Source organism: Dermacentor silvarum, chromosome 11 (genome assembly GCF_013339745.2).
Source record: "Dermacentor silvarum isolate Dsil-2018 chromosome 11, BIME_Dsil_1.4, whole genome shotgun sequence".
In the NCBI taxonomy this organism is placed as follows: Eukaryota; Metazoa; Arthropoda; class Arachnida; order Ixodida; family Ixodidae; genus Dermacentor; species Dermacentor silvarum.
The window spans coordinates 95,950,538-95,976,491 of NC_051164.1; the positions used below are offsets into that span (position 1 = coordinate 95,950,538).

Consider the following 25,954-nt stretch of genomic DNA (forward strand, 5'->3'; position numbering starts at 1 on the left):
AAAATTGAAAGACAACAGAATCGAGTTCTATATTGTGGCTGATGAGGACTATTGTGTAGGATAATGCCACGTAAGATGATCCTATATTGCAGCAAATGATTTGCTTGGAATCTCACTAATTAATTAGATTGATTGATTGATTGATTGATTGATTGTTATGAATGAAATTGCGAATGCTCGCAGCTGATTTGCTGCCAGATTTTGCAGAAACAATAATTGTTTTTAATCATTCGAGCATGATAGCATCAGGTTCTACGACAAAATTGGAGGAATAAACCATGAAATGCGAGCTTATCTTGCTGCGTACTGTCTCACATAGCAAGTGTCACCAGCTTCTGTGAAATTCTTTAACGGTGATTGGCAAAGAGTTGCAGAAACTCGTAGGCTGCGACCGAATGTACTGGTGCCACAAAAGAACAGAGAGTGCTAGATATTTAAAATCAGTTTTCCCAGTTGCCTAAACCAATTAGCGTGATTTTATACAGCTAAGTTAAACATAAATAGGTTCTCCGTGCAATGCACCTGCTCGTTGAAAGCAACCATACCTTTTTTTATACGAAGTGTTATACTAAATAAACTAGCAAGTCAATTTCTGCGCAAGCCACATCTTGTTTTTGCAGCATTTTTAAAAATCACGCGGCAATGAAAGTACAATGTGACGATAGATGGGACCACGTGGCGTACGAGGCGATAAACATGTGCTGTGTTTTTTGAAATGGTTGAAAAAAGTGCGCGTCTATTTATATTTATTTGATGTCAATAGGTATCTTTTCACAAATAGCTAATAGGGCAGGTGTCTACTACTTGAAATCTTTCACACCTACGTAATGCCAAGAAGAAATCTTGACACTGTACAATAATAAAAAAAGGTTACAAATTGAGATTTAGTAAAGTTGATCTTTTGTATTGCGAGTTTTACGATATTCATGGTGGTGTAACATATTTTCCAGTTGGATGAGATGCCATACCCTATTTTAGGCAGAGACCAGCTCCTTTATCCAAGTACGGAATATAACAAACCCATTGTACAGGCGTACTTACATCTCATTGCCACAGCTGTAAAGGTTCTGAATCCAAATGCCACCGCGTACGACGCTACGATTGTTGCTGAAAGAATCTTCGTTTTTGAGGCACGGCTTGCTTCGGTAAGCACAAACTATAATTAACAATATTTTCAATTATGCTACATTGTGGTACTTTGCATAAAAAACACAGTGTATCAGACTCAAAAATATAAATTTCCGTTTGCAAGACAATTTTAGTTTCACGTTACATTAACAACATATTGCTATATACAAAATGATTTTTGATCACCACGCCAAGAACCATTCAAGCTACATGTTCGACTGATAGATAACTCGAAAAATAATTTTACAACTACACCATCTACCTGCAAACTTCGGCGGCGTCTTTTGACGGATGGTTAATAAAGCTAGGTGCACTTCCCGGATTCTCACTTTATTTTACATACACGTATGACTGCAATAAGTTAAAGGATGACTTCATGGAAATAAGAAATACACAGGGAGTTACGCAAATGAAGCCTTCAAAAAACATGATATAGCATAGTTTTATGTGCCTATAGTCACGCAGTCCCGTAAGCGCCACGAAAGCGAGATTTACATACACGTATATTGGCGGAAATTCGCAGGCGCAAGTTGGAATACGCTAGCGCAAGACAGGGGTAATTGGAGATCGCAGGGAGAGGCCTTCGTCCTGCAGTGGACATAAATATAGGCTGATGATGATGATGATGATGATATTGGCGGAGGCCACAGAAGTGTCGTGTGGGACTGATTATGCAGTTGCGACTCAAATGTTCTCTTTTCCCATCATCACGGCGCACCCAGCCAGAGATCTTCACTGATCGCGGCCGCACCTTCGTGTCCTGCGTTTTTTAAGACCTAGAACATCATCGAGACATAGAAAATTTTCTGAATCTATAGATTTAAATAATGTTCTATCTGTCAAGACTTGTCTATGTGTGTTGCCCAAATTTCTTACGCTGTGGGCCTGTTATCACTCGCCCTTAAACAGAGTCCTTGCACACGCATTATGTATTTTCTCCATACAAAATAATTTATTCCGGGCTCTGGCAGTTGTGCACTGTATTTACAAGCAATATGAAGGTTGCAGAGGGCTAGTGATCGATGATTGTAGCAGTAACGTCAGGTCCAGTTTCATGGCATGAATGACCAGCGCCCCCAGCTTTGGATGACCACCTCAAAGTCCTGTTCACACTAGAAGAACTTTACGCCGCGTTTGCTGCTCCTAGGTGTTCATGGGAGGCTCAACGACACGCGCAGCGTTTTCTTGGAGAGACGGGCGCGATGTGTTTACTATATTACGCCACGGACATCTGGTACTGTGGCTGACCAGTGAAAAACAACTCGCATCGGGGCACTTCTCAAGCCTGACAAATGGGGCCATGCCATATCCTCTCGCACACCCATGTCAATGGCAAGCCATCTACTTACAATAACGGAGAGAAGGATGTTTGGGAGGCTGCAATGGTTTCTTGAGAAGTGTGGCTTCTATACATACATGATGATAGGCTTTCGAAAAGGAACATCCTGAAAGGGCAAGTTGCCATCCAGTACCTGAGTGTAGCATGATGTTACAAAGAACACCCACACAGGTTTCTCAAAAGGAAAGCTTCGGACTTGAAAAAGAAAAAGAAAAACAAATCGTATGGGTCTGGGATTCTCCATTCACAGCGTTATCGACTTGCTTTTCAGCGTTGAACAGGAAAAGAAGTGTCAAAGCTTGTCATGAGCGGTCGCTTTCCATGCAGGTGTTGCCGGAACACCGCCCCCATCGCTCGTCGGCCGACCAAGTGGTGAAGGCTTTTTTGTGCTTCTTGAGGACGACGGGCTTGTGTGAACGTCTTTGACTAATACTGCAATACCACACGCGTCCACGAATTCACCTATAATTTCCTTTTTTCCTTGCCTCCTCTCTCTCCTGGTCATCCTTGTGTTCCCCTTTCCCACTCCCCAAGTGTAGCGTAGCCAACCAGACGTCATTCTGGTTAACCTCCCTGCATTCTCACTTTCTTCTTCCTTCTCCTCCTCCTCCCATGATGCCATTGCTATATACTCGATAGGCATGGAGGCAGGCTGTTCTACTGGATCGTTGAGTACGTTACAGGGTGTACCTTCTTTATGACGATGACCGGTGGTGAGACCAGTCATCATAAAGTCAGCCATGTTTTAGAGCGCAGCTCTTAGACGCCTGTTCGAGCGGCGAGCATCGGTGTCGTACCTCGTAACCGAGCGAACGAGCAGAGCGAAAGATGAGAGTAAGTGCGGGGCGCAGCGGGCGATGAAAGAAGGCGAGAGCGAAGATAGCGCCAGGAGGAAAGCGGAGGTCGAGGGTGCTGCGCAACCACGAGGCGGAAAGCGGAGGAGGGTATAGCGAAAGAATGAGAAGAAATGCGTAGTGCCACGCTTTGTTAGGGTACTTCGATGCGCTTCGGGGGCGCGCGCATCGAGGCACTCTAAGCGTCGTCTGTTCAGCAAAGCGCTGCATGAGCGGAGGTCTGTCTGCAGCGGCGGCTGTGAATCGCGCACACGCGTCAGTCACACGCCGCCTCTCGCGATCTCCGAATTAGGGAGGCAGTCGTGCCACACTTCGGTCCGTTTGGAACGTGTTAGGAAGTATCACATTTTCGCATTTTTGTGTTAGGAAGTATCGTAATTGACGATGAATTTTTTCTTGAAGGAGGCTTACTGAGACCTACATTTTTCAGCACAACCCTCAGTACATTCGCTGATGCAAGATCAGAGTCTGCCAGGATAAGTTTACACGCTCAATGATATTGGTACGTGTTCGTATCTTGTTTCATGGCCACAACTTGGTACAAGGCTGCAGCGCGCAGCGCAGCTGTCACGTATTTCCGCTTGTGACGTCTGAATTTGGCGAGGGTGAAGTATGCTGCACTTGCGTTTACACGCGAGTTTAAACTGAGAGTAAGATTACAATTAATGGTACAACAATACTATACCAAGCGCACACCAGATTCTTAGGCGTCATCACTGACTGAAAGTTGGCCTGGTCAAAATGTGTGACAGTGCTTGAGTTCAAGGCTTTTTATACGTGGTTAGATACGTTGCAAGAATAAAGTGTGAGTTGTCAGATTGATCATCGCTCCTGTTATATGACGCACTTTTGCAAACTTCCTTTAATAAAGCTTCCCTTTCTCGCCAAACATTCACACTTCCTGTCTACGTACAGGAGAGAGTTAACATGCTCAATCACTGCGGTAATATGTCTTCCACGTTTCACCCAAGTCGAGGGCATAATGGCGGAATTGCGTATGTGCCTAGTAGATTTATACCGCTTCTGCGAACCTCTACAAGTAAAGCATCGGCTATTGACCAGTCACTAATGCCATAAGTAGCGCCATGATGATCCGTAAGTAGCGGTCAGATAGCGCTTTTTCAAGATTTACATTACATCGTGAGCGCACCACCTCTTTCTCCTTCCAAGTAGCAGGTGTACCTTTATGGACTTTGTCAAGACTTGTGGCACACCGCTGCATACAGGGACATACTGAAAGTTATCTATGCCTTCTTGCTGTTTAGGTAACTGGCCCTACCCCGCATTTATGCAAATCTTGCCACTTCTGTACTTAAGTATACTGACAGGTTGGTGTTGCCAACTACTTACATCACGCAATTCGTAATGTCAAGTGTGACGGGAAATGGGCCTATTGACTACCACAATTCATCATCGGCTGCAGAGATTTCAGGCACCCGTGAGGCCGTTGCTTTTAAAACTGTAGAACAGCATACTTCGTTACGCGAAGTATGCTTACGTGCATTCGAGGGATATTATGGTCTCGTACAAAGCTTCAGAACCACACCATTTTTTAAAAACACATTCTATGTTAAAGGCAAACCAGGTGTATTATGACAAGCTTCTGCAATACATTAAAGAAAACAATTCACAGTACAACCTGAATGTACCCACCAATCCGCACTACAGCCTTCGACAACATAACATGAGAACACCAAAAATGAGAACCAATTACGGAAAACAACTAGTCAGTTACCAGGCACCTTCACTACTAAATCGCCTACGTGATTTTGAAGATGACATTATGGAATGTTCGAATAAATAATACAAAACTTTTCTAATTCTGAATAATATTGAGTTTGTCTGATTAGAACCGCAGTATAAATTGTCAGTCTTCTGTTTCGTTTGTTTCCAGGTTGTAGTTGGTCTAAAAGAAAATGTATCGTACTTTGAGTATTCTGTCGGTTTCTCATATTTCTTGTAGACATGTTCTGTTTCACGAAAATAATATTCTGTCTCGCGACACTCCAGTTGATTTCGCTATGTCTGTATGAGACATGTTGCTGCGTACGGCCTGCGTGCCGAATTGTTGTGGGAGCAGAAGCCTTTGTCAGGCCACGTGGCCTTTAGCTTATGCTTCCTTTCTGTTGTAAACAGGAGAAATAAACTCATTCATTCATTCAAAAAAAAAACTGCGCTGCAGTTAATTATCTGTAAAAGTAACTCTCCACTGTATGCTTGCTCAATATGGGGTAGAAAAAATTCACGCAGAAACTCCGCTGGGAGTTGTCTAAGTAAGCGTAAGCGTTGTGCCATTTGCTCCTCTCCACGAAGCTCGGTGTCATTATCAATCTTATGAAACCTGATCTATCCAACACCAACGACAGCGCTGCGGCGACACGGACTAGTGCCGACGGCGGCCCAGGGTGCTTTGGTAACGCAAGCGAAGTACTGCAAGTGGCGGCACCAGGTGCGCTGATGACGTTCCGATCATTATAAGCCGTTATCGTTCTTTAGCGCCTTATCCATCCGCGTCGAACCATTATGAACCGTGATCTAACGAACTCCGGCACCGGCTGCGTAAGGCACGGCCGCGCGGACCATATCTTGAAAGCAATCTGCGATGCGAACAGAGAGTGCCAACTGCTGATAGCTTCGCGTGCTGTGTTCTCGCAGCTTACTTCGCGTTGAAGAGAGAAGCAACACGAAGGTGAATTCGCTCGCTGCTGCGGGCTCTATCTTGAAAGCGATCGTCTTACTGGACGGACGGATGGTCGGACGGACGGACGAACGGACGGACAGACGGTTTTTTTCTCACTGCGTCAGCATAGAGATGCTTACACATTTAATAAACACTTTCGCAATGAAACCTGGTCATGATTTCGCACTTGAATAGATTCTAGGGTACTGTGGCTAAGAAGGAAATGAGCTCACCGACAAAGAGACAAAAATGGTCCGAATTAATGCCATTGATGTGTATTTCGCATTTTCTCAAAGAGACACTAATGCTGTTATGTCACACTGCGTGAAAATACTGGGACATAGCGGGGCCTACCTGGTCCCCGCCGTTTTTGGGGAATAGACCCAGACTTGGGACTGGCGTCAACGCCCTAAGTCAAGAAAAGACATGCAAGCTTACTTCACACGTTACGACTAGGAGTGATGTTAACTCGAAGCAGCCTATACTCTACCGGCCATGCACCGGGTGGCAAGCAGTGTGATATACATGAGACTACAGAACACGTGTTCTCCATCTGCAAGCGGAACGCTGTGTAGTTGCAACCACTAGCAGAGCATATGACAAGACTCAACCATTAACCTTTCTCCAGAAAGCCTATCTTAGGACCTTGATCGGACCCTCGTTGTTAGCGGGAGGTTCTCAATGCAGCCAATAAGTTCCCGCACGATAGTAGTCTCGATTTAAGAATTTGGACAGACTGTGCAGTTCATTCAAGCCGCTACGTTGTTCCTAATCATCAACACTTTTCTCTATTTCTATTCCCCGTTTCCAATGTTGAGCAGCTGGTCCGAATTTCAATTCAGGCCGACCTCTCAGTTTTTTTATGATAATAAATCTTTCTCCCCCTCTTTGTATCTATCTTAAGCTAATTTATATCTGGATGTCGGTGCGGTTTCGCCGACTGCGCATGGATCTCTAACGTTCTACCAAATTATATAAGATCCGCAACTCGCAGAATCACTCTTGGTAAAATGTTTGGTCCTACCTACTCATCCAAATAAGCTCCTTGTTTTTTCTAAGGTTGCCTGCGCTCATATTTTTATTTTGAAAAATAATGTTTCTAAAAAAAAACGTACCTTTCTTACAGATGACGACACATCCGAACTTAAGACGAGACATTAAGGCTATTTACCAAAAAATTACTATCGAAGAACTGCAGAAAGAAGTGCCAAACGTAGGATGCTTCTTCGTTCTAATATTATACAAATTTTTCCACTGTTCTGACTAACTTGTTCACGGTATTACTATTTCTGAACAAATGACTGCAAGAAAATTATAGCGAAGGCATCGTAGAACAAGTTTGAGCCAAGATTAAATGGCCGCAATAAATTATGACCTTTTTTATGTACCCGCGACTTTTCACTTTCAATAACACTAAAAAAGACTAAATGGAAGATAGAAAAGGACGCATGCGTCCAAAGTTGGCCTACTTGTTTCTTAGCACAGGAAAGTGTCTGGGCGAGAACATGAGACAGTCAACCTTAAAGGAGCCCATCAACGCAGTTCATCAACGTCGCTTAAAGAACTTCACATGAAAGAACACAATTTTAGAAATATATTGGCATTCAAAGATCTCATTTAATACTCTGCGTGGAATTGAGTAATTTAGGGCTCAGGTTTTCACTAAAGCATTATCTCGCGTCTAGTATGATTTATTTACCATGCTCAAAGAGTGTTGCGGACCCCTTTAAGCAAGAATACACGTACAGGTATGAGTGGAGGCAATAAAAAGAAAGAACGATAGGGGGCAAAAAAAAATGCCTGTGGTATTTTAGTGACAGAGGATCTGTCAGCGAATGCTTGCAAGTAGCCATTTACAAGTAGTGCAAAGAATAAGTTACCAGAAAGATTCAATGCAAGCACTGCACTCTTTGCATGCTGGTATGAAAAATTCTGGATGGATGATGTCGCGATCGAGCCTAAAAGCATTCAATCAATTGCAACTATGCTGTTGAGCACATGCGAGTGTCTGAGGTTTTGTGCGACTCAGACCCGTGTCCCAATGTAGTTTCCCACTCTACTTCCTATGACAGTGCTTTGAGGTCTGTTACGTTATGGAAAAAAAATCTTGCTTTGTTGCACGGTATTAGGCCAAAGAAATGATCGCGTTTAAAGAGAACTAATACCAACGCCGTCCCATATGTTGTCTTCTCGTGAGCTAATAGAAGAATTACCAATGATAGTGTACTTGTTTCAGATTCCAGTCCTGCAAAGCCTAAACAGGGTGTTTTCGGTAGCGAACATTACTCTAAACAATACTGAGCAAGTCGCAATGTTTGGGATGTCCTACTTCAAGAAGGCAAATGATTTCTTCGGGTGCATATACGACCTGTGAGTATTTAGCACTTATTACGTTTCAAGACGGCGTGGACAACCAAGTACCTTGCCTATTGGAATTAATGACTCGCCTTTTTCAGGTCAGACATGTACAATCTTGCCGCGTGGAGACGAATCTTCCAGCTTGTATTGCTGACGTCAAAGGCATTCGCGAAATCTTGGCAGCAACTGTTAGAAATCGCGTCTGGAGTGCAAAAACAAAAGCCAGATTGGCAGCTTTGCCTTGAAAGAGTCGCTGGCGTGATGCCTTTCGTGATTGGCCGAATGTACATCGACAAGAACTTCAATGTTACAGCCAAAACGGACGTGAGTACAACTTACTTATATAGCTTTAGTCTGAGGAACCCTGGCAAATGCAGGTATACACTGCGTTAATTGTAAAGGAATGCACTCGGTGTAGATGGGCTGGACTGTTGAATATTTGAAATTAGCAGTAAGCCACAATGGCCTGCACCACTGCGAAATAATTAAATGAGAATATTTGTATATACTTGAACTGTAAAACGATGCTACATGGGAAAAACCAAACATACCAAACAAACAAACACGCATGTAAAAAAATTATGTTCTGGGGATTTAAGTGCCCGAACTATCATCTGATTATGAGGCACGCTGAAGTGGGTGGCCTCGGGATTAATTTTGACTATTAGTGTTTCTTTAACGTGCCGCCAATGCAAGGGACAGGTACTTTTTTTGCATTTCGTCCCCATCAAAATGCGGCCGTCGCGGCCGGGATTTGATCCCGCAACCTCGTGTTTAGCAGCGCAACACCATAGCCGCTAAGGCACAGCCGCGGGTAACGAAGCTTGCGGCGTAGGCAACATTTTTTTTTTCTGTCTATGAAAGGAATGCGCTGGCGCAATTAACTTCTGGGATGTCAGCAAATGACGTACCCTATACAGGGTGATCGTTCTGAAGTTCCACATAATTTTTAATAATCGCCTGTAGCAGATAGCATAATTCTTGTCCCGGAGCGGGAATATTCAAACGGGCGGACATTACCATAACGAGAAAGCGAAACACAATTTTAAGTAATTAACAAAAGTTCACTCATTATATTCATAATTAATTGCTGTATGGCGCATATTGCAATTTTCGAATTCTAGCCGGCGAGTTTGCCGGGACGCCACGTCACCCTCGCTCTCGCTGTCTGAAGCCGGCGCGCAGTGCGTATATATATATATATATATATATATATATATATATCTCGGTCTCTCGTCGAACAATACGTCGGTGCACACTGCTGCTTGCTGGATCGGGCATCACGTGCCGCTATGGTACGTTTCTTGCAGCGCGAAGCTCGCAGGACCACTCTGCAGCGTTCAATTGGACATTAATGCTTTCGCATTCACAACTCGCAAGAAGTGCTGAGGTCTCCTCGGATTTTATTATTTCCCCTTTTTTTCTGTTATACGCTAGCGATGTCCGACTTCTAGTATAAAACACTTTAGCCCGAGGGTTCCTCTTCCCATTCCCTTTGTTTGTAAAACCTTCCGAAATGATACTTGAAATGTTATTGTTTTGATCCTTGGTAGCGATATCATACCAGTAAAAAATACTCAGTGGTTGTTGATTCTATAAAACGGAGACAAAATATGTTTGGTGTAGAAAATTTGCGCAGGTATTCAATTAATAATATCAAGTGTGGCCCTATGGGCAGTGATTTGCAAATTTCTGTACTGTAGATGTCATTTAACAGCGTTTTTTTTTGCCTCCTGTTAGGTCGAAACGATGATAAAAAATATAACGACGACCTTCAATAAGTCGCTTTCCTCAAGAGAGTGGTTGAACGGCAGCACAAAGCAAACAGCTCTGGACAAGGTGCGACGTTACGCTTCATTTTTGGCATACCACACGTGTTGTCTTATACTCGACAATTGTCTTTTTTTGTGGTTCATATTTTCTTCCAAAGAACTTGACGAAATGCTTGCTCTTTGTATGATATAGCTATGCTGCTTTAGTTCATTACGTTGGCATTTTCTGCACGTGTTATCTCTTAGTATACTCATTTTCCGTTCAGGTACTCGACGTTTTTCTAGCCCTCCGCAACATCGCAATGACACGTTCGATCATAGACTTGGCCGGTTCAGGTCCTCATTATTTTGTTTTAAATCGTATCAAGAGTTGTCTAGCAGAACCTGAAATCAAGCAGAACCCGTCACACGATGAATCTCTATGCTAATGCGTTCAGCATTGAAGCAATGTAGCGAAACACCGCATTGCCAACGCCGAAACGTGCTTGCAACTGGGCTCCTCTTTCGCGGTTCTTACTGCACACACGGCGTCATCTATCGGCGCCAACTCGAAGCCCGCGCGGGGCGCTGATTTCATTCCGCGAAGCCTCGGATAAGATTAAAGGATCATGTTTGTCACTGTGCAGTGACATATCCTATGGCACTTACCTCGTTACTAAAGTTAACGTCAAAGATGTTCATTGAAGGGCAGATCAGACGAAGGGTCACATCCTTAGTGACCCATGTTGGTGTCAAAGAGGTTCATTAAGAGCAGCACAGGCCGAGTGGCGCTTATTCGATTCTCCAAGTAAGCGCCAAAGAGGTTCGTTGAAGAGCGCTACATGGGTAACCAGTGAGATATGCCCAGTGACCCGAGTTGGTCCAACGATTGTTTTGGAACCCTGTGCCCTCAGCACAGCAGCCCGATGTGCTACTCATTCGACCATGAACTACCCAGTGAGCCAGGTTGGCGGGAAAACGTTAGATACATAGGCAGATAGATAGATAGATAGATAGATAGATAGATAGATAGATAGATAGATAACATACAGTCAGCCCTCCAAAAGTACATGATGTATCCTAAGAGTTCTCATCGAATTAATAGGTCATCTGCAAGCCATCGTTCACTAAGCTCAGAACGAGCTGCTAAATATTGCTCCTAATTATTGCATCGGTATGGTTTGTAAGTTGAGCTACTTAGTGGTAGCAACGCACAAAGAAACACGGTAACCCTGCGTCTGTGATTGGGTTTGTTAGTCGTACCTCGTTACAACTACGCGCCGCAATTTGACCTCCATGATAAATGTAACCACGCCCTCACAATACAAGAAAACAACATAAGATCAACGTTGCAGTGTTCCTTAGGGCATTTCGTTTTATATAGGGAAGCTTCGCATCAATGACCACATGAATGATTGCATCAATGACCTGACTCTAGGCAAGCCATGCTTTACAAAAACAACGCTAACGAAAAAGAGGACGAAGAAAATAGGCATAGTTTACACACGTTTTCTTTCTTCGTCCTTGTTTCTGTTAGCACTATTTTTTGTCTATGAACATAAACCAACTTGTCCCTGTTTCCCTCTTATATGCAAGCCACTGGTCGAAGGGCAGCGCAGTGATTAAGATCTGAGCCATAAGTTTAAATATTACGCGAATACTGCAAAAATTATTACGCGAATTTCATCTGGGTCGTTGTGTCATCACACACGATGATAAATGCCCACGAATTGCGGTCGGCATAGGGCGAGTTGGCACGGAAATCTAGAAGGTAGCATCAAGATTCTAAGACGCCACACAATCTTACATCTTCATGTGGATGTTTAGGCAAATGCCAGTAGTTTTCTCCATAAAAAACATAAGACGGTTAACTTGTCCACGTCCATGAAGATGCCGTTTTTGGCATATGGAGATGCTAAGGTCAGCGAGCAGTCCTTCTCGGCGAGAAAGCTTTCGGCACGATGCCACGAGAAGAACGCCAAACTTACAAAACTTTTTTTCGTTCAGTTGGAGAAAATGACCTACAAGATCGGATTTCCCTTATGGATTCTAAATGACACCGTTATGGAAAACCGCTTTCCATACGTAAGTAAAAACTCAAGGTTCATCTTGAAACTACTATTGCAGGAAATTCAGTCCTTTATACATTAATTTGTTTTCTTCATTGAAGGTTCGACGTTTCAACATCAGTGACCCACTGTTTAAAATTATATTATCGTTCCAAGACAATGCTGCCATCAAGACGCTGCTCTTACTTCGGATGAAGCCAGATAAGAAAAACAGGCATGTATTTATGTCTGAAATTGTCGGGAACGTCAGTAGGCACAGCAATTTATTACAATTCCACCTTTTGAGTTGCATATTGGTTCGCTGCTGTGTACGATTTCTCATTACAAGTTTAAAAATTTTGACGATTGAATTGCAATATCGTTAATGTTTCGACTTTTTTTTCGACATTGGTATTAACTGCAAAGAAACTTACCTCCTTCAAGAAAGTTGCGTAAAATTTATTTCGTACTGATAAAACTTATTTATGACGTCTTTACAGCTGGATCACCGCCCCTGCCGTCGTCAACGCATTCTACAACCCCCCGACGAATGAAATGGGTAAATAAATATAGTACAATCATTAAAAAATTTCATAAATTGTTGTTTAGCTCTTATACTGCGTTTTTCAGTGTTGAGGATCATTTTCAGGGATTGCCCTATTCATGTAAATTACAAGAAAGCGGCGCACAATAGTTGCACAAGAAATAGCCATGTTCAATTAATTCTTTCCTCATACTGGACCTATAGAAATCGATCGATATTATTGAGTTTTTCTACACATTGTTCAACATTTCTGTTTAAATTCTTCTTCTAGCAACGTCATGCACCGTCTGAAATGACGACTCAACTTTAGGTATTGGTCAGTGATGACAATTTTTAGCTGATTGGGGAGTCTGAAAAAACAATACGCTGACCGGAGATATTGTCGAAACTAGCCTCTAGTGTTCCAAGCACTTCGAGAATAAAACGGCGCCAAATTTTGGCTTCGGTCAACTTGGCAACACAATTCTGCAATGAGAGCAGCATTGAAGAAACACAGGCTTTTGGCGGGTTGCCTAATTTATGTGCCGACGTCTAGGCTATTTTAATGATGCCTAAACAACGGTAGAAGCTCATTAGTGCGTGTTATTTTGATAATTTCGTTCCACTAGTATCAGCCGCAACTTTATTTTCCGCACCGTGGGTTGCTTTAGCCATCAACGTCTCGACAGAGTATTAGAAAGAATCCTTCCCAACCGCTGGGGTTTTCGCTTACACTAGAGCACGCAGTCGATTTCACACAAACCTCCGACAGAAACTGAACTGGCAGTCTAATGCCTTACGCGTTGAGCACTGCCAGTGCAAGTGCCCTTATTCATTACTGCACAACATTGTGCAACACTCCACATTGCTGTACAGTACTGTACAATATCTGAACAAAGCATGTGTAGGATCCAGGGCCAGTTGAATGCGCACTAGACCAGCTTCGTTGCCCAGGGAATCTGACTGAAAGCAATAATCAAATATGAGGAGGTTTCTGCATGCTCCCTGAGCTGACAACCATTGCCTCGTAAGCCTAAAGGATGCAGTAAAAAAAAAAAACAGGTGCCTGCTGCAGTGAATGAAAACAAATGCTCCCTGGACACTAGAAACTTACGCGTTCTCACATTAGCACAGCGTCTGCTTTTCCGCAAAGTATGTGAATTATAGCTTGCACAGCATGTGCAAGCTGCGGCTAGTATCAGTGCCACCAAATATGCATACAATATTTTACGTGGTCTCACACACAAAAGTTGCGAACTGGAAGAGTTGCATATATTTCATATATTTCATACTTTTTTTTCTCTAAGTGCTCATACTAAAAAAAGCCGGCAGGTCCCACGCCCTGTGGGAATCGATGTTATGCGAAGCACTTTGCGGGGAGCCTACCAAGTTAACAAAACGACCATGAGAGCACCTAAGACGTAGGTGGCTCTTTCATGACCTACATGACACGCATGTCAGGACATTCATGTCATGAGTCCTCAGGAGTACCTTTAGCTACACCTAAGAGAAATTAAGGCGAAAGCCTTAGTCATGCTCATGACTATGACTTCGACCAACAACTTTCCGCCTTTTCCTTCACTTAGTACTACATCCAAACCCATTGCATTGGTTTTTGAGTTTTATTATTTTTTCGCCCAGTCATTCTCAGTTTCGCTGAGTCATGGTCATGACTATAACTTCTACCACAATCCTTTAGTGTTTCCTTCACTTAGTGTCCACGTCCAAAACTATCTGAGTGGAATTTCAGTATTAATCTTTTTTCGCTGAGTCATTGTCATTTTTGCTGAGTCATGCTGATGATTATGACTTCTACCGTTATCCTTTAGGGTTTCCTTCACTTCGTGCCCACGTCCGAAACAATTTCAGTGGTTTTTGAGTGTTAATACTTTTCGCTGGGTCATTGTCATGACCTACATGACACGCAAGTCATGACATTTATCTCATGACCTATCACTTATGTTCTTGACACACTCCCGTCATACTATGCCAATTTTGGTGCCTACCAAGTTAACGAAACCACCGTGAGAGCACCAAGACGTAGGCGGCTGTTTAATGACCTACATGACACGCATGTCATGACATTCATGTCATGACACATCATTTATGTTCGTTGTCATAGTATACCAAATTTGGTACATAACAAGTTAACGAAACGACCATGAAAGCACAAAGATGTAGGCGGCTAGATAGATAGATAGATAGATAGATAGATAGATAGATAGATAGATAGATAGATACTGTCAAAGTAGCAAATGTTCGCTAAGAAATGCTTCGCATTTAATAGCAAATTATTACATTCATTTGTGTTCCCTAAGGTGCTTCTTTTAAGTTTGACATAACAATCCTAAAGCAGTCATTGTTGCTTTAGGTTCATTCAGAACCACCAGTGATAAGGCTATAAATCTGTGCATCACGGTATACGTTGCGACTATATTACCTCTATTACGTCTTGAAATAAAACGGTAAAAATATCAAAGCATGGAAAACCAGCACACATGTAGAAATAAGGAGTTGAGTAATTAACAAACACTGACTATGTAAGCTTCTGTATATTGGCTTTCGGACACGTATTAAAAACCTGAAACAAAAGTCTGCAGTAGTGAAGTTTTGTCAATGAAGCAGAAATATTAGGACAAGCACTACTTCCAAGATATCCGTGGCTGAAATGGTCAATGAAATACGTTGGTGGTCCAGTTAATAGTTTCCCAAATGTTATTTACTATACAGTAAATATAACCTCAGCTGCACTTACGCTCATCTCATAACCAAATTGCTATATTGGCAAGTAAAATCCCAGAATATTTACGTGTGTGTGCTAAATGTAAATAAATTTGCTTTAGAATAAATGAATAAATGGACCAAAATGTGTTTTAAATGTAAATGGAAACAAGTGGGCATAAATCTGAGTTAAAAGGACATGATTATTGCTTCCTTCTGTGATGAAAAATACTTTTGCATTAAATCACAAATGAGTTGATGAGCCGTGAATATTCGTAACTAGGACTCATGATGAGTCTGCTTTGCTGTTCTTTTGTGTGTTTTAGCGCAGCATTTACCGAATGTTTGCGGCCAAATTAAGAAATATGATTTATCGATACTTTTACATGCACCCTTTCTTCCAGTGTTCCCGGCTGGAATACTTCGAGACTCGTTTTACCAGCACGGACTGCCAGCGTATGTAGAGGCTTTTTTTACTTTCTTAGCAATTTTAGGCGTAAAAAAAAGACTTCTAACCATATTTGCACTAAAACGCTAATGTATGTTTAGTTGAGATATTAAGGTCGGCTACTTCACCTAGAACGCTTCCCTTGCACAACGTACCCCTTTTATTTTCTGCATCTAAAGTCAGTCCGAATTAATACCGGTCAAATAGTTTCCAGAATCCCGAACGAAGTTACCCTGATATTTTTATTCAACACCATCAAATACTGGGCAAATTCAGCACATAGGTTTAATTTTAGGTGACGCGGTTCATTACATGATACACAATTAAATCCGATGCACAAAGTGTGCACACTGTTTATTTTCACCGTCTGCAACTTGTAATGTCATGCAAAGCTAATGTTTGGGAACCACAAGAAGGTCATCATCAATATGATTATGCACTACATCATTCACAAACTATCCAAAAAAAGTCGCAGTTTCGTCCGAAAGGCGAAGCATCAATTGCGATAGCAAATTAGTAGACAGCTATACGAAGTACGGATAGCAGCTTTATCGGCCGTATAAACTTTGAAACATTCGCTTACTAATGGTATCTTCGACTGGTCGCCTCGGAGCGCTCTAGATCGCTCTCGCGAGCGGCGTTGTCTTCGGCTGGTTGAAAGAGGGTGCGCGCCTTGCGTTCGGCTGGTTCTTTTCGATCGCCCTCCTCCCGCGTCGAGCGCTCTGAGGCGCTCCCCGCCCTGTCGTCGGAGCAGTCGTCGAGATGAGAGCATTTTCCAGCAACGTCATCACAGCACAGCGTCGCCGTTCTTGGCGACCGTCCACCGTAGCCTAGGCAACCTAGGCCACATCATGCTGGCGGCTCAACGAACGGTCGTCCCACCGGTGTATCCGCCGGTTTAGCTTTGGATAGGCGAAACATCGGATGTTAGCAGTAGTCACGTGGTTTCGCATCTGCCATTTCCCCCTCCGAGAGCGAGTCACACGTTCGGCTTGCGCGCTTGTCCTCGACCTCTGAGTTCGGGGAACGGCGGATCTGCACGACTCTGCTTCGGGGGATGGATGAGACCAGTCGAAGATACCATAACTGCAGCATGGTGTCAGCGCGCACAAGCAAACATGAACACATCACACTTGATGACCGCAGGCACTCGCTGTCAAAACGCTTGCTTGAGCAAGCGCAGCCACCGCAGTGAGCGAAGTGAACTTCGTTCTGTCTAATCGCTTCAATGGAAACTGAGCGGCTGAAAACACAGCGCGCACAGAGGTATGAGCCATCTGCAGATCGCTTTCAAGATTCGGCGCGCGCGAGCGAGCAAAGTACGTAGTTGCTAGCGGAGTAGAAGCCGTACCCCCTCCCTCCCGCGCTGCCTTCCCGCTTTCCTCCTCTCGCGCGCGTGATTGAGCCGCGATCGCCAATGCCCCTTGTGCCCAGTGGCGAAATACGAAGTTGGTGCCGGAGCACAACACCACCCCGCCTGCCTTCCTCCCATACCCCCACGGCCTTTCGCTCGAAGGAAGACAGCGCGTTTACTCTGCGCCTTCCGCCCTCGCGTGAGCCAGACTGAGCCGCGATCAGCGGCTCCCCTCGCGCGCTTTCACTCACACATCCAGCACACGGCGACAATATTATCACCATTGGACTTTATACGGAACCTCACGGCGACGACGACCGCGATGGCAACGACGACGGCGACGGCAGAAGTGTGCCTGGAGTGTCCATATACAGTAATACCCCGTTAACTCGAAGTAGTAAAAACTGGAAAAAAATTCGAGATAAGCAGAGTTTAGGGATAGCTGAGTTCACGAAAATATAAGCACAACCACCGCGTGAAGCCAACATGACGCCTTTCCAATATATGGCACCGGTAACCTCCGACTTCCTTACAAAAGCTCAATTTACCAGGAGCCGTACTTCTAATAGATCATTTTTGCGATATTATGCGCGACCCAGCAACCGACACGTCGGTCGCTTATACGTCTACGTATTTCCGGCTTCCAAAATCGTATTCGCCGTTTGCAGTCAGCTAAACAATGGCGACAAGATCTGTAGCTCTCGAAAGTGCCATGCCACGCGTTGCGAGCAAACGCTGAGGGAAAGCGTTCACCACCGCCCTGCTTTAAGCCCTTAACCTGCTTAGTAACGTGACCACCGCCAGCGCAGCCACGCACAACAGCTGCCTCCGAGCACGGCTGACCAAGCGCGAAAAGCACGAAAAGGTATTATCATCGGAAAAGGCATCACTACAAAATACCAACCCTGGTTTCACCTTTTGACGATACCACAGCTGCGCAAGAAAGTAAAAAAAAAAACACCGTTTCAGTACTCCCTTTATTTCAGCAATTTGGCAGTCAAGGTTTCGAGATATACGGAGTTCGGCGCAGTGGCGTTTCGAGATAAGGGGTGAAAAACCCATGGAGTTGACACCGTGTCAGGAGAAAAAAATTCGACTTATCCGATAATTCGCGATATCAAAGTTCTAGCTATCGAGGGTTTACTGTAATTGCTATTGCTACAATACAAACACAGCACGCACAAAGGTATGAGCCTTCTACAGATCTCTTTCAAGATAGGCGCGCGCGACCGCGAGCAAAGTACGCAGTTGGCGGAGTAAAAGCCGCCCTCTCTCCTTCCCACGATGACTCCACGCTTTCCTACCTTGCGAGCGCGAGATTTAGGCGCGAACGTCCGTTCCCCTTGCGCCCGATTGCGAAATACGCAGTTTCTGCGGGAGCAAAACGCCACACCCCGCCCTCCCACCCATCCCACCACGGCCTTTCGCACGACGGAAGACGGTGCGTTTCCTCTCCGCTTTCCTGTTCCGCGCGCCAGATTGAACCGCGATCGTCGGCTCTCCTCGCGTGCTTTCACTGGCACATACTACAGCATACGGCGTGCGGTGACGGTGTTATCACCCTTGGACTTTATACGGAACATAACGGTGACGGCGATGACGACAGCAGAAATTCGCCTGGAGTGCCATATAATTGCTATCGCAATAAAAAGCGGTCACAGTCCTGCAGAGCCTTCCGGCCGCCCGGGCCTACCGAAGTAGAACGCCCCCCCCCCCCCCCCCCTTCTTCATACACTCTCCCCCTAGCATTGCGCGAGACGGAAGATGGCGCACTTCCTTCCAGCTTTCCTCCTTTGCGTGCGCGAGATTCGGCCGCGAATGCCCGGCTCAACCTTCCGCGCTTTCAATCGCACATACAGCGTACGGCGTGTGGTGACGATATTATCGCCCTTGAACTTCATACGGAACCACACGGTGACGGCAGAAATGCGCCTGCATAGGGTGTCCCTATAGTTGCGATCGCAATAAAACGAATTCTATTCCGTGCCCTTCAACGCGATGCTATGACAACTTGCGCTTATCGCAAATATAGAGCAATGCTGCAATTAGACCTCGCTACCGATCCACTAATGAAATTGTAGAAATCCATACGTGTTGTAGCATTTCACATTTATGAAGATGCCGAAGTGAAAACTGCATTCCATAAATGACTAGAATCGTAAGTTAAAAAAAAAAAACAGAGAAGCACGACTCTTCTATGCATAGCTAGCTCCGCGGCCACTTTCCAAGTTGCGTTCAGTTTTCGTTCGCGAAAAGGTGCGAGTGACCCTTGTCGTACCGTTTGCTTTCTCGCTCAAAGCAGTGCTTTCTTGACGCGTCTTCGCGAGACTGCTTAAGCATACCACAAGGCACACCACAAATGAAAAACTTTAAAAAATTGGTACCTCCGTGTTAGGGTGTCGTGAAAGAATGTCTAACAAAAGAATAGTCTGAGTTGCTCCAAGCGACGGAAAATACATTATTAGCTTGGTTCGGTCCAGCTACGTGGCATTTTGTATATTTTTTTGCCACACGTTACGTGGACCACCCAGTATAATAAGTGCTTGCAAGTTGCAACCTCAGCAGCATTAACTCAGTCTGGTATAGTTGGTTTATACTCATGACGAAAATAGAGAACATCTTCAAAACTTCTAGTTCTGAGACAATGTTTGCAAATTTCACGACCACCATGTCAGTGCCCCTCCATTTGGCTGTTGGAGTAAATCCAAATCGATATTTTTGTTGGCAGGTCTATCAACTATGGAGCAATTGGCACCATCATCGGGCACGAAATGATTCATGGCTTCGACAACACAGGTGAGTTTTGAGATTGGCTCGAGGCACACAAGAAAGGTCAGAAGCATAATGTCCAACCAGAACAGAAAATACCGAAAGAAGGTTGGAGAGATCAGCTTTGATAAATGTCCCTCAACAAAGCAAGATAGTGCAACGGGGAGCGATCGTCTCGATCTGTGCACTGTATCGAGCACAGTCACATGGAACGTGTTGAAGGGTCTTCTCGCCACCACAGTTATCACACGAGGCAGTGTCAACCATTCCTATGCGAAAAGCAAAAGATGTCGTAAGAGCGTATTTCACGAGGCAATCGTAGGTAACGTACACCTTCCAAAAGCGATTGGGCTTAAAGTGAACGGAAGCATGAACTGGTCAGCAGTCGAGATAAGCAAGAGACGTTTAGAATATTGGTGGGAAAAATCAGGGAAGAGATTCATACGACCTGATTTGATCTCTTAGTGATAAGTAGAGGTACAAGGTAAATATTGAGCAAAGTGATGAAATCTATACAAAAATACAAGATAAAAACATGTATATCATACCTGATTAAATCACGCAGGCCAGGTGACTATTTATCACCGCCCCGTTTCAAAGGGGAGGCCATTAAATCATCATCATCGCGTGTGGCGCCACCGCGGCTACGTTTCCCAGTTAGTGCGTGGCACGGTGCTGTGCTTGCTTTCCTATGCGACACAAATGCAGGTGCCGGGCTCTGGAGGTCGCGCGCTGTGCTGTGATAGTGTAAACATTACAATCACACGTAGCCTGAAGAGAGCGCTTTGAGCTGGCGTCTCAACAAAGTGCTGGCCACGTATGAACAAGCCGCACATAAACGCGCGCCAGCAAAATGGCTCCAAAGCGTTTCACTCAGCGTCGAGGACACCCATGCCCGAAAGAGGCGTCGCTGCGGGACAGGAGCGTCTTCGCTACGCCAGGAAACGTGGTGCACACCGCGAATGTAGGTATACAATGCAGACATACAGTTATAGTAATTATTTGAATCACGTACATCCCCATTATTCAAATTAGGTTTTACACTTCTGCCACGATGCGATGTGCCATGTGAGGCCACGATAATGCTGCACCCTCTCAGAGATTATGATTAATGACGCACAACAACGCCTCAAGCAAACACGACTCAATGTGTGCTCTGTGGACTACGCAGACAAACAGCCGTGGTGCACGCAAGGTAATGTTTAACATCAACTCGCCAATCTCGCATTGGACTAAACGCTGAAAAAATTACACATTCGCCGCCAACATCACCGCTAATTATCGTCAATCAAAGCAAACAGCATACAAAGCTTCCCTTACACCGATTCCCACAGTGCGTGAGATTCACATATATTTTCTCTTGGGAAGCATCTGCAGTGTTTTCATTAGCCCTTATGCAAAGCATTTATAAATGCAAAGATTGACTTCGTATACTATAACTATTATTTATTTTTGCAGGTAAACAGTTTGATGAGGACGGGCGGTTGAGAAACTGGTGGAGCAATTCGACTCAAAAGAAGTTCGACGTCAAGGCCAAATGCTTTATTGACCAATACAGCTCCGTCTTCAGCGAATTGGCCAACAGAACGGTGGGTACTAAATGTAGATTCATGTGAATTAAGCATGAGATTTAGGTGCGTTATTGCCTCCCTACTTTTTTCAAGAACGTACTCGAGAACTCTGTTTTGCTTAATTCGTGAACGCCTGTTGGCTTCGCGTGTATATTCGAGAAAGACGTTCCCCGCTATATTTCTCGCACTATAGGACCTCCAAGGAATTATCTTTTTGGTACGAATGTAAGGTAGTCGAAAACCACTGCTCAGAACGTTTGTACGTTTGTCCTGAGCCCACCACATAATCTCACAGTGTAGTCCGATAGCAGCAGTTTCTTTAGAATGTTTATTTTTTACCTATGAATGTTTACCTATGGTTCGCTTCCAGTTGAACGGTGTGAATACATTGGGTGAAAATATGGCGGACAACGGGGGACTTCGAATGGCTTTCAGGGTAAGTATGCTTTGATAAGAAATCTCCAGGAAACGTAACGCGCAAGAATGCCAACCCAGAAAGAAACGTCACACGGGCCGACAAATATAAACTGTCATATTCAATCCAAATGTCGGGAACTGCCATTGTGTTACAACTTGACTTTATGAAAAATTGCTGTTGCTAAAACGTTGACGGGATGTGGGCTTCTGACATGGCATCTTTGCACAAAGCGCACGTGAAACTGCACCCAAGAGCGCTGTGGTACTGAACCTTTTTCAAACGTCTGACGAAGACAAATTCATCTTTCAAATGTTGGCTGCAGCGGCATCCCTTGTTCCACTACTGTTCATCATTACAATGCTAACTGCACTTCGCATAATTTTAATTTTCCAGCCGTGAGACGAGAGCGATGAAGGAATTGCTTCGCTGCCTGCTTTTTTTCTTGTTTGTTAGATCGCGAGACGCTTCATATGTTCACAACTAAGATATGGCGGCGAACACTGCAACCGCTAAGTAACCAATTTATACGTATATTGTGTCAGAAAGTTACGACATATTTAGCTTCCGTTATACAGCAATGTTGCAATTACACCGCATTGAAAGTAAACGGAGAAAAAATAAGCAAAAGCCGTCCACAGTCAGAGAGAATTAGAATAGGTGAAGATATAGGGAAATTAGCAAGTATAAGTTGGCTTGATGAAGGACTAAGGGAGTTGAAAATATTTAGGGAGAGGCTTTCATTCTTCATTAAGGAGAATGCGAGCTGATGATCATTATGGAAACGCCTACGACACTTCCATGAAATAGCTGCCATGCTTTTTCCCTTTTCTTTTTTCAGACACTTGACCAACAACTGAAGGCGTTCGATACGCCGGACGTTCGCCTTCCGGGACTGGAAAAGTACTCAGCGAAGCACCTATTTTTCATTTCCGCTGCATACGTAAGCTTCCCTGTTTCACCTCTGGTTAACGCGGCATCAAATTTACTCAGCGCCAAAAAAAAAGAAACGTTAACAACGGTACACACAGAAGCGAATTGACAGGCGGAATTGGAGGTAACGGTTTAGTTACTCTTTTCCCGCATGATCGCTCAGCTGCTATGGCGTTCTGCTTCGGAGCACGTAGTCACAGGTTCGACTCCAAGCCTCGGCGGCCGCATGTCGATAGGAGCGAAAAGAAAAGTCGCTCATGCACTTATACATCTGTGCACGTTAGACAACCCAAGGGGGTAAAAGTTATTCCTGAATAGTCCATTACGGTGTCCCCTTTAGCCCGTTGTGTAGTTTCGGGAATAAATATACATTTTTGAAAGTTACTGTTTACAACCATGATGCTTCCAACAGATACTCTGGGATTCCATCTTCGCACTCTTTTTTATTTCATAACACGGAGTTGGGAAGGATTGTTTCTTGAACGCAAAAAGTGCTTTGAACCAGCGCAGGGGCACGCGCTGTCGCTTCTGTGCTCTCTACCATATTATCTGATGTCACCGAAAATTTTGTACTTTCTGTAGTACCAAGTCGAGCTTATATAGCAAACATCATGTCTTGAGAGGTGAGAACAAATTATATCAGGAAGGGCTTGCAAGTATTTCACGTGGGCAATCTATCTGTCAGCCTTATTGGGCCGCGGAACACGTGTTTAGTGAAATAAGACCGTCACCGTAATCTGTGATACAAGTTCAATGAGATCAGAAATAGTGGAAGCACGTGCACGTCGGCGAGCCTACATATCGGGTGAGTGGACCAATAGAAGGCAAGACCGCGCACCGAGCCATAGAACGGAGGATAGCAAGTGTAAATTAAGTGATGACAGCGTGAAACTAAGTCGTCATGACGCGAGGGCATTTGCTGGCATAATAATGCAGGTAGTTGACGTAGGGCAGGATTAAAAGGAGGTCGTTGAGAACAGCCTCAAATAGAGAAGATCAAGCCAACAAATGCCATTTTTCGAAGATGCAAACGAATACTGTTATGATGCAGACGCTGTCCCTTAAAAATAAAATTTCCCACAGAACTCATCGACCATGACTAAGCAAGTATGCAAATAACAATGTTTTGAGAGGCAAATTTATTGTGCACTGAACGGGCCACACATGCGAAGTCCAGGCGTGGCCTCCAAGATGCGCAGCGCGACGGTGCGTGCGCACATTATGAAATAACACCTCTCACCCGGCGGGCATCTGCGTTGCAGCGCGTAAAGTGTCGGAATGCTGTGCTTCAGTAACCAGTTTGACGTGGGTTTGATTGTGCCCAGCACCAGATTGTGTTTTCCCTAAAGAAACCTTGAACGAGGTCAGGTTCATTTTAAAGCGATAGCTTTAAGGACCCCGGTACACAGAAAGCAGTGCGTCGCCGGCGTTGACCGTGAGCGAAAACTGTCTACCAATCACAGAGCAGCGCACGCGGCGCGCGACGCCGCTCTGTGAAAAAAAAAAAGAACCAGAAAGCTCGCCTTCTTTCATTGCGTTAGCCGCAAGCGTTTCCTGGTAAATATTACGGTTGCATGAACTACAGTGGCCGGGAACCGTGAGAATCAGTCAGGGACCCTTTAAAGCTATCGCGTGCTACCCTTAAAGATAAGCTTTAAGGACTAGCAAGTTTTTGTTTAGGCTGCACTATCTTCAGGGTCGCCTCACATTTGTTAGACTTGACTACGGTCGGGACCAGCCCGTATTTTAAGGCTGGTCTATTTGCGGAATTGGCCCGTGTTTATCGTTATGCGGTTAGATAGGTGGAAATAAAACATCTTCGTTCACAATGCCAAGAATTCTATTCGCATTAAAACAATTTGCAACAGCTTTTCAATAAAAATATCAATGGTTAACTTCGTTTTGCAGGTATGGTGTGGCAGCTCGCGTCCCGAAGCTCTGCGCCTGCAAATAGAATACGACCCCCACAGCCCGCGTCGACAAAGGTGACTTGCATTCTTGCTTTTTTAGTACTAAGTAAATCTGCTCCCAATGAGTATGTTTCAAGTAGATAAGCGTCATCCTGAAAGCTTTTACTTCGCGCATGTGTAGCATTTACTCGGCTCATAATACGGCAAAATACTTACCCTTAAAAACGGTGAATCTCTTGCAGTTTAACTTCAATTTTCTTTCATGATACCTACAGCTGTTTTCTCGCTCTATACGCAAGATCTGTGGAGAAGTTCCGGGTACGAAACCCGGCAAACTGACGAATATGACGATGGCCTTAAATACAGTGGCACTGGCCCACTCAGAGGGTTGGACCAAGAATCGGGGCAAGTTTAGAAATGTAGTAGATGCCTGAATTTTCAAAATCTGTAAGTGGTGATAAATAAGTGGGAGCTGGTACAATATAGAGATCCTTTCTAGAACAGACATTTTGATCGAACATTAGAAATCTGAAAGAGACGATGAGTGAAGGACCGAATAAACTAAAGTTTCACACTAAGTGCTAGAGTAACCTAGAGTTTGACACTAAAAAAGAGAAATTATTTCACCTGTATTTGCAAATTACACTTCTTCAATGCTAGAAAAATAACTCTTCCCATGAGCATGTTTGGCAAAACAGAAAAAAACGCAAAAATAAAAGCCAGATGGTGACGTTTCTGCGCCATCATCTCATGACGTCACGGATCTGGCGGCATCTGTTAGAGGCTAGTTAATTGTTTATTGGTATAAATGAGCTACATTGTATGCCCGAAACTCGAAATATTGAACATTAGTACGTAAGGTCATTGGTAGGTTGCATCGACGCCTTGGACTGAGGTAGTCGAGGCATTTTTTTAATCGCAGAATAAAGTGAGTTTTCTCTCTCTGTCTGCTGAGCCAATGTGAGCGAAATACGAAATAAAAAAAAGAAAATATACTGCGGAACGTGTAACCCGTAACACTTGCATATGTCGTATACCGCAAGGCCGAATTTCTGCCATTCTCCGTAACGTCGGACTGACACACCAGCGAGGAGAATTCGACGCGTAATTAAAAAAAAATGGAACCTTGACCTCAATTTTTTTTCTGATAAT

At 44.2% G+C, this 25,954-nt stretch overlaps 1 protein-coding gene across 1 annotated transcript in view; it reads left to right on the forward strand.

Moving 5' to 3' along the window:
- The window catches only part of LOC119433898 (neprilysin-1-like), a 43,950-nt gene that overhangs the window by 16,633 nt on the left and 1,363 nt on the right, over positions 1 to 25,954 (forward strand). Inside the window, exons 6-19 of the mRNA XM_049659153.1 lie at positions 951 to 1,145; positions 7,128 to 7,214; positions 8,238 to 8,371; positions 8,458 to 8,683; positions 10,100 to 10,198; positions 12,118 to 12,195; positions 12,281 to 12,393; positions 12,659 to 12,717; positions 15,807 to 15,858; positions 19,933 to 20,000; positions 21,432 to 21,562; positions 21,915 to 21,980; positions 22,801 to 22,926; positions 24,801 to 24,877. Of these exons, the coding sequence (XP_049515110.1) occupies positions 951 to 1,145; positions 7,128 to 7,214; positions 8,238 to 8,371; positions 8,458 to 8,683; positions 10,100 to 10,198; positions 12,118 to 12,195; positions 12,281 to 12,393; positions 12,659 to 12,717; positions 15,807 to 15,858; positions 19,933 to 20,000; positions 21,432 to 21,562; positions 21,915 to 21,980; positions 22,801 to 22,926; positions 24,801 to 24,877 (1,511 nt within the window). The remainder of the gene's footprint in view (positions 1 to 950; positions 1,146 to 7,127; positions 7,215 to 8,237; positions 8,372 to 8,457; positions 8,684 to 10,099; positions 10,199 to 12,117; positions 12,196 to 12,280; positions 12,394 to 12,658; positions 12,718 to 15,806; positions 15,859 to 19,932; positions 20,001 to 21,431; positions 21,563 to 21,914; positions 21,981 to 22,800; positions 22,927 to 24,800; positions 24,878 to 25,954) is intronic.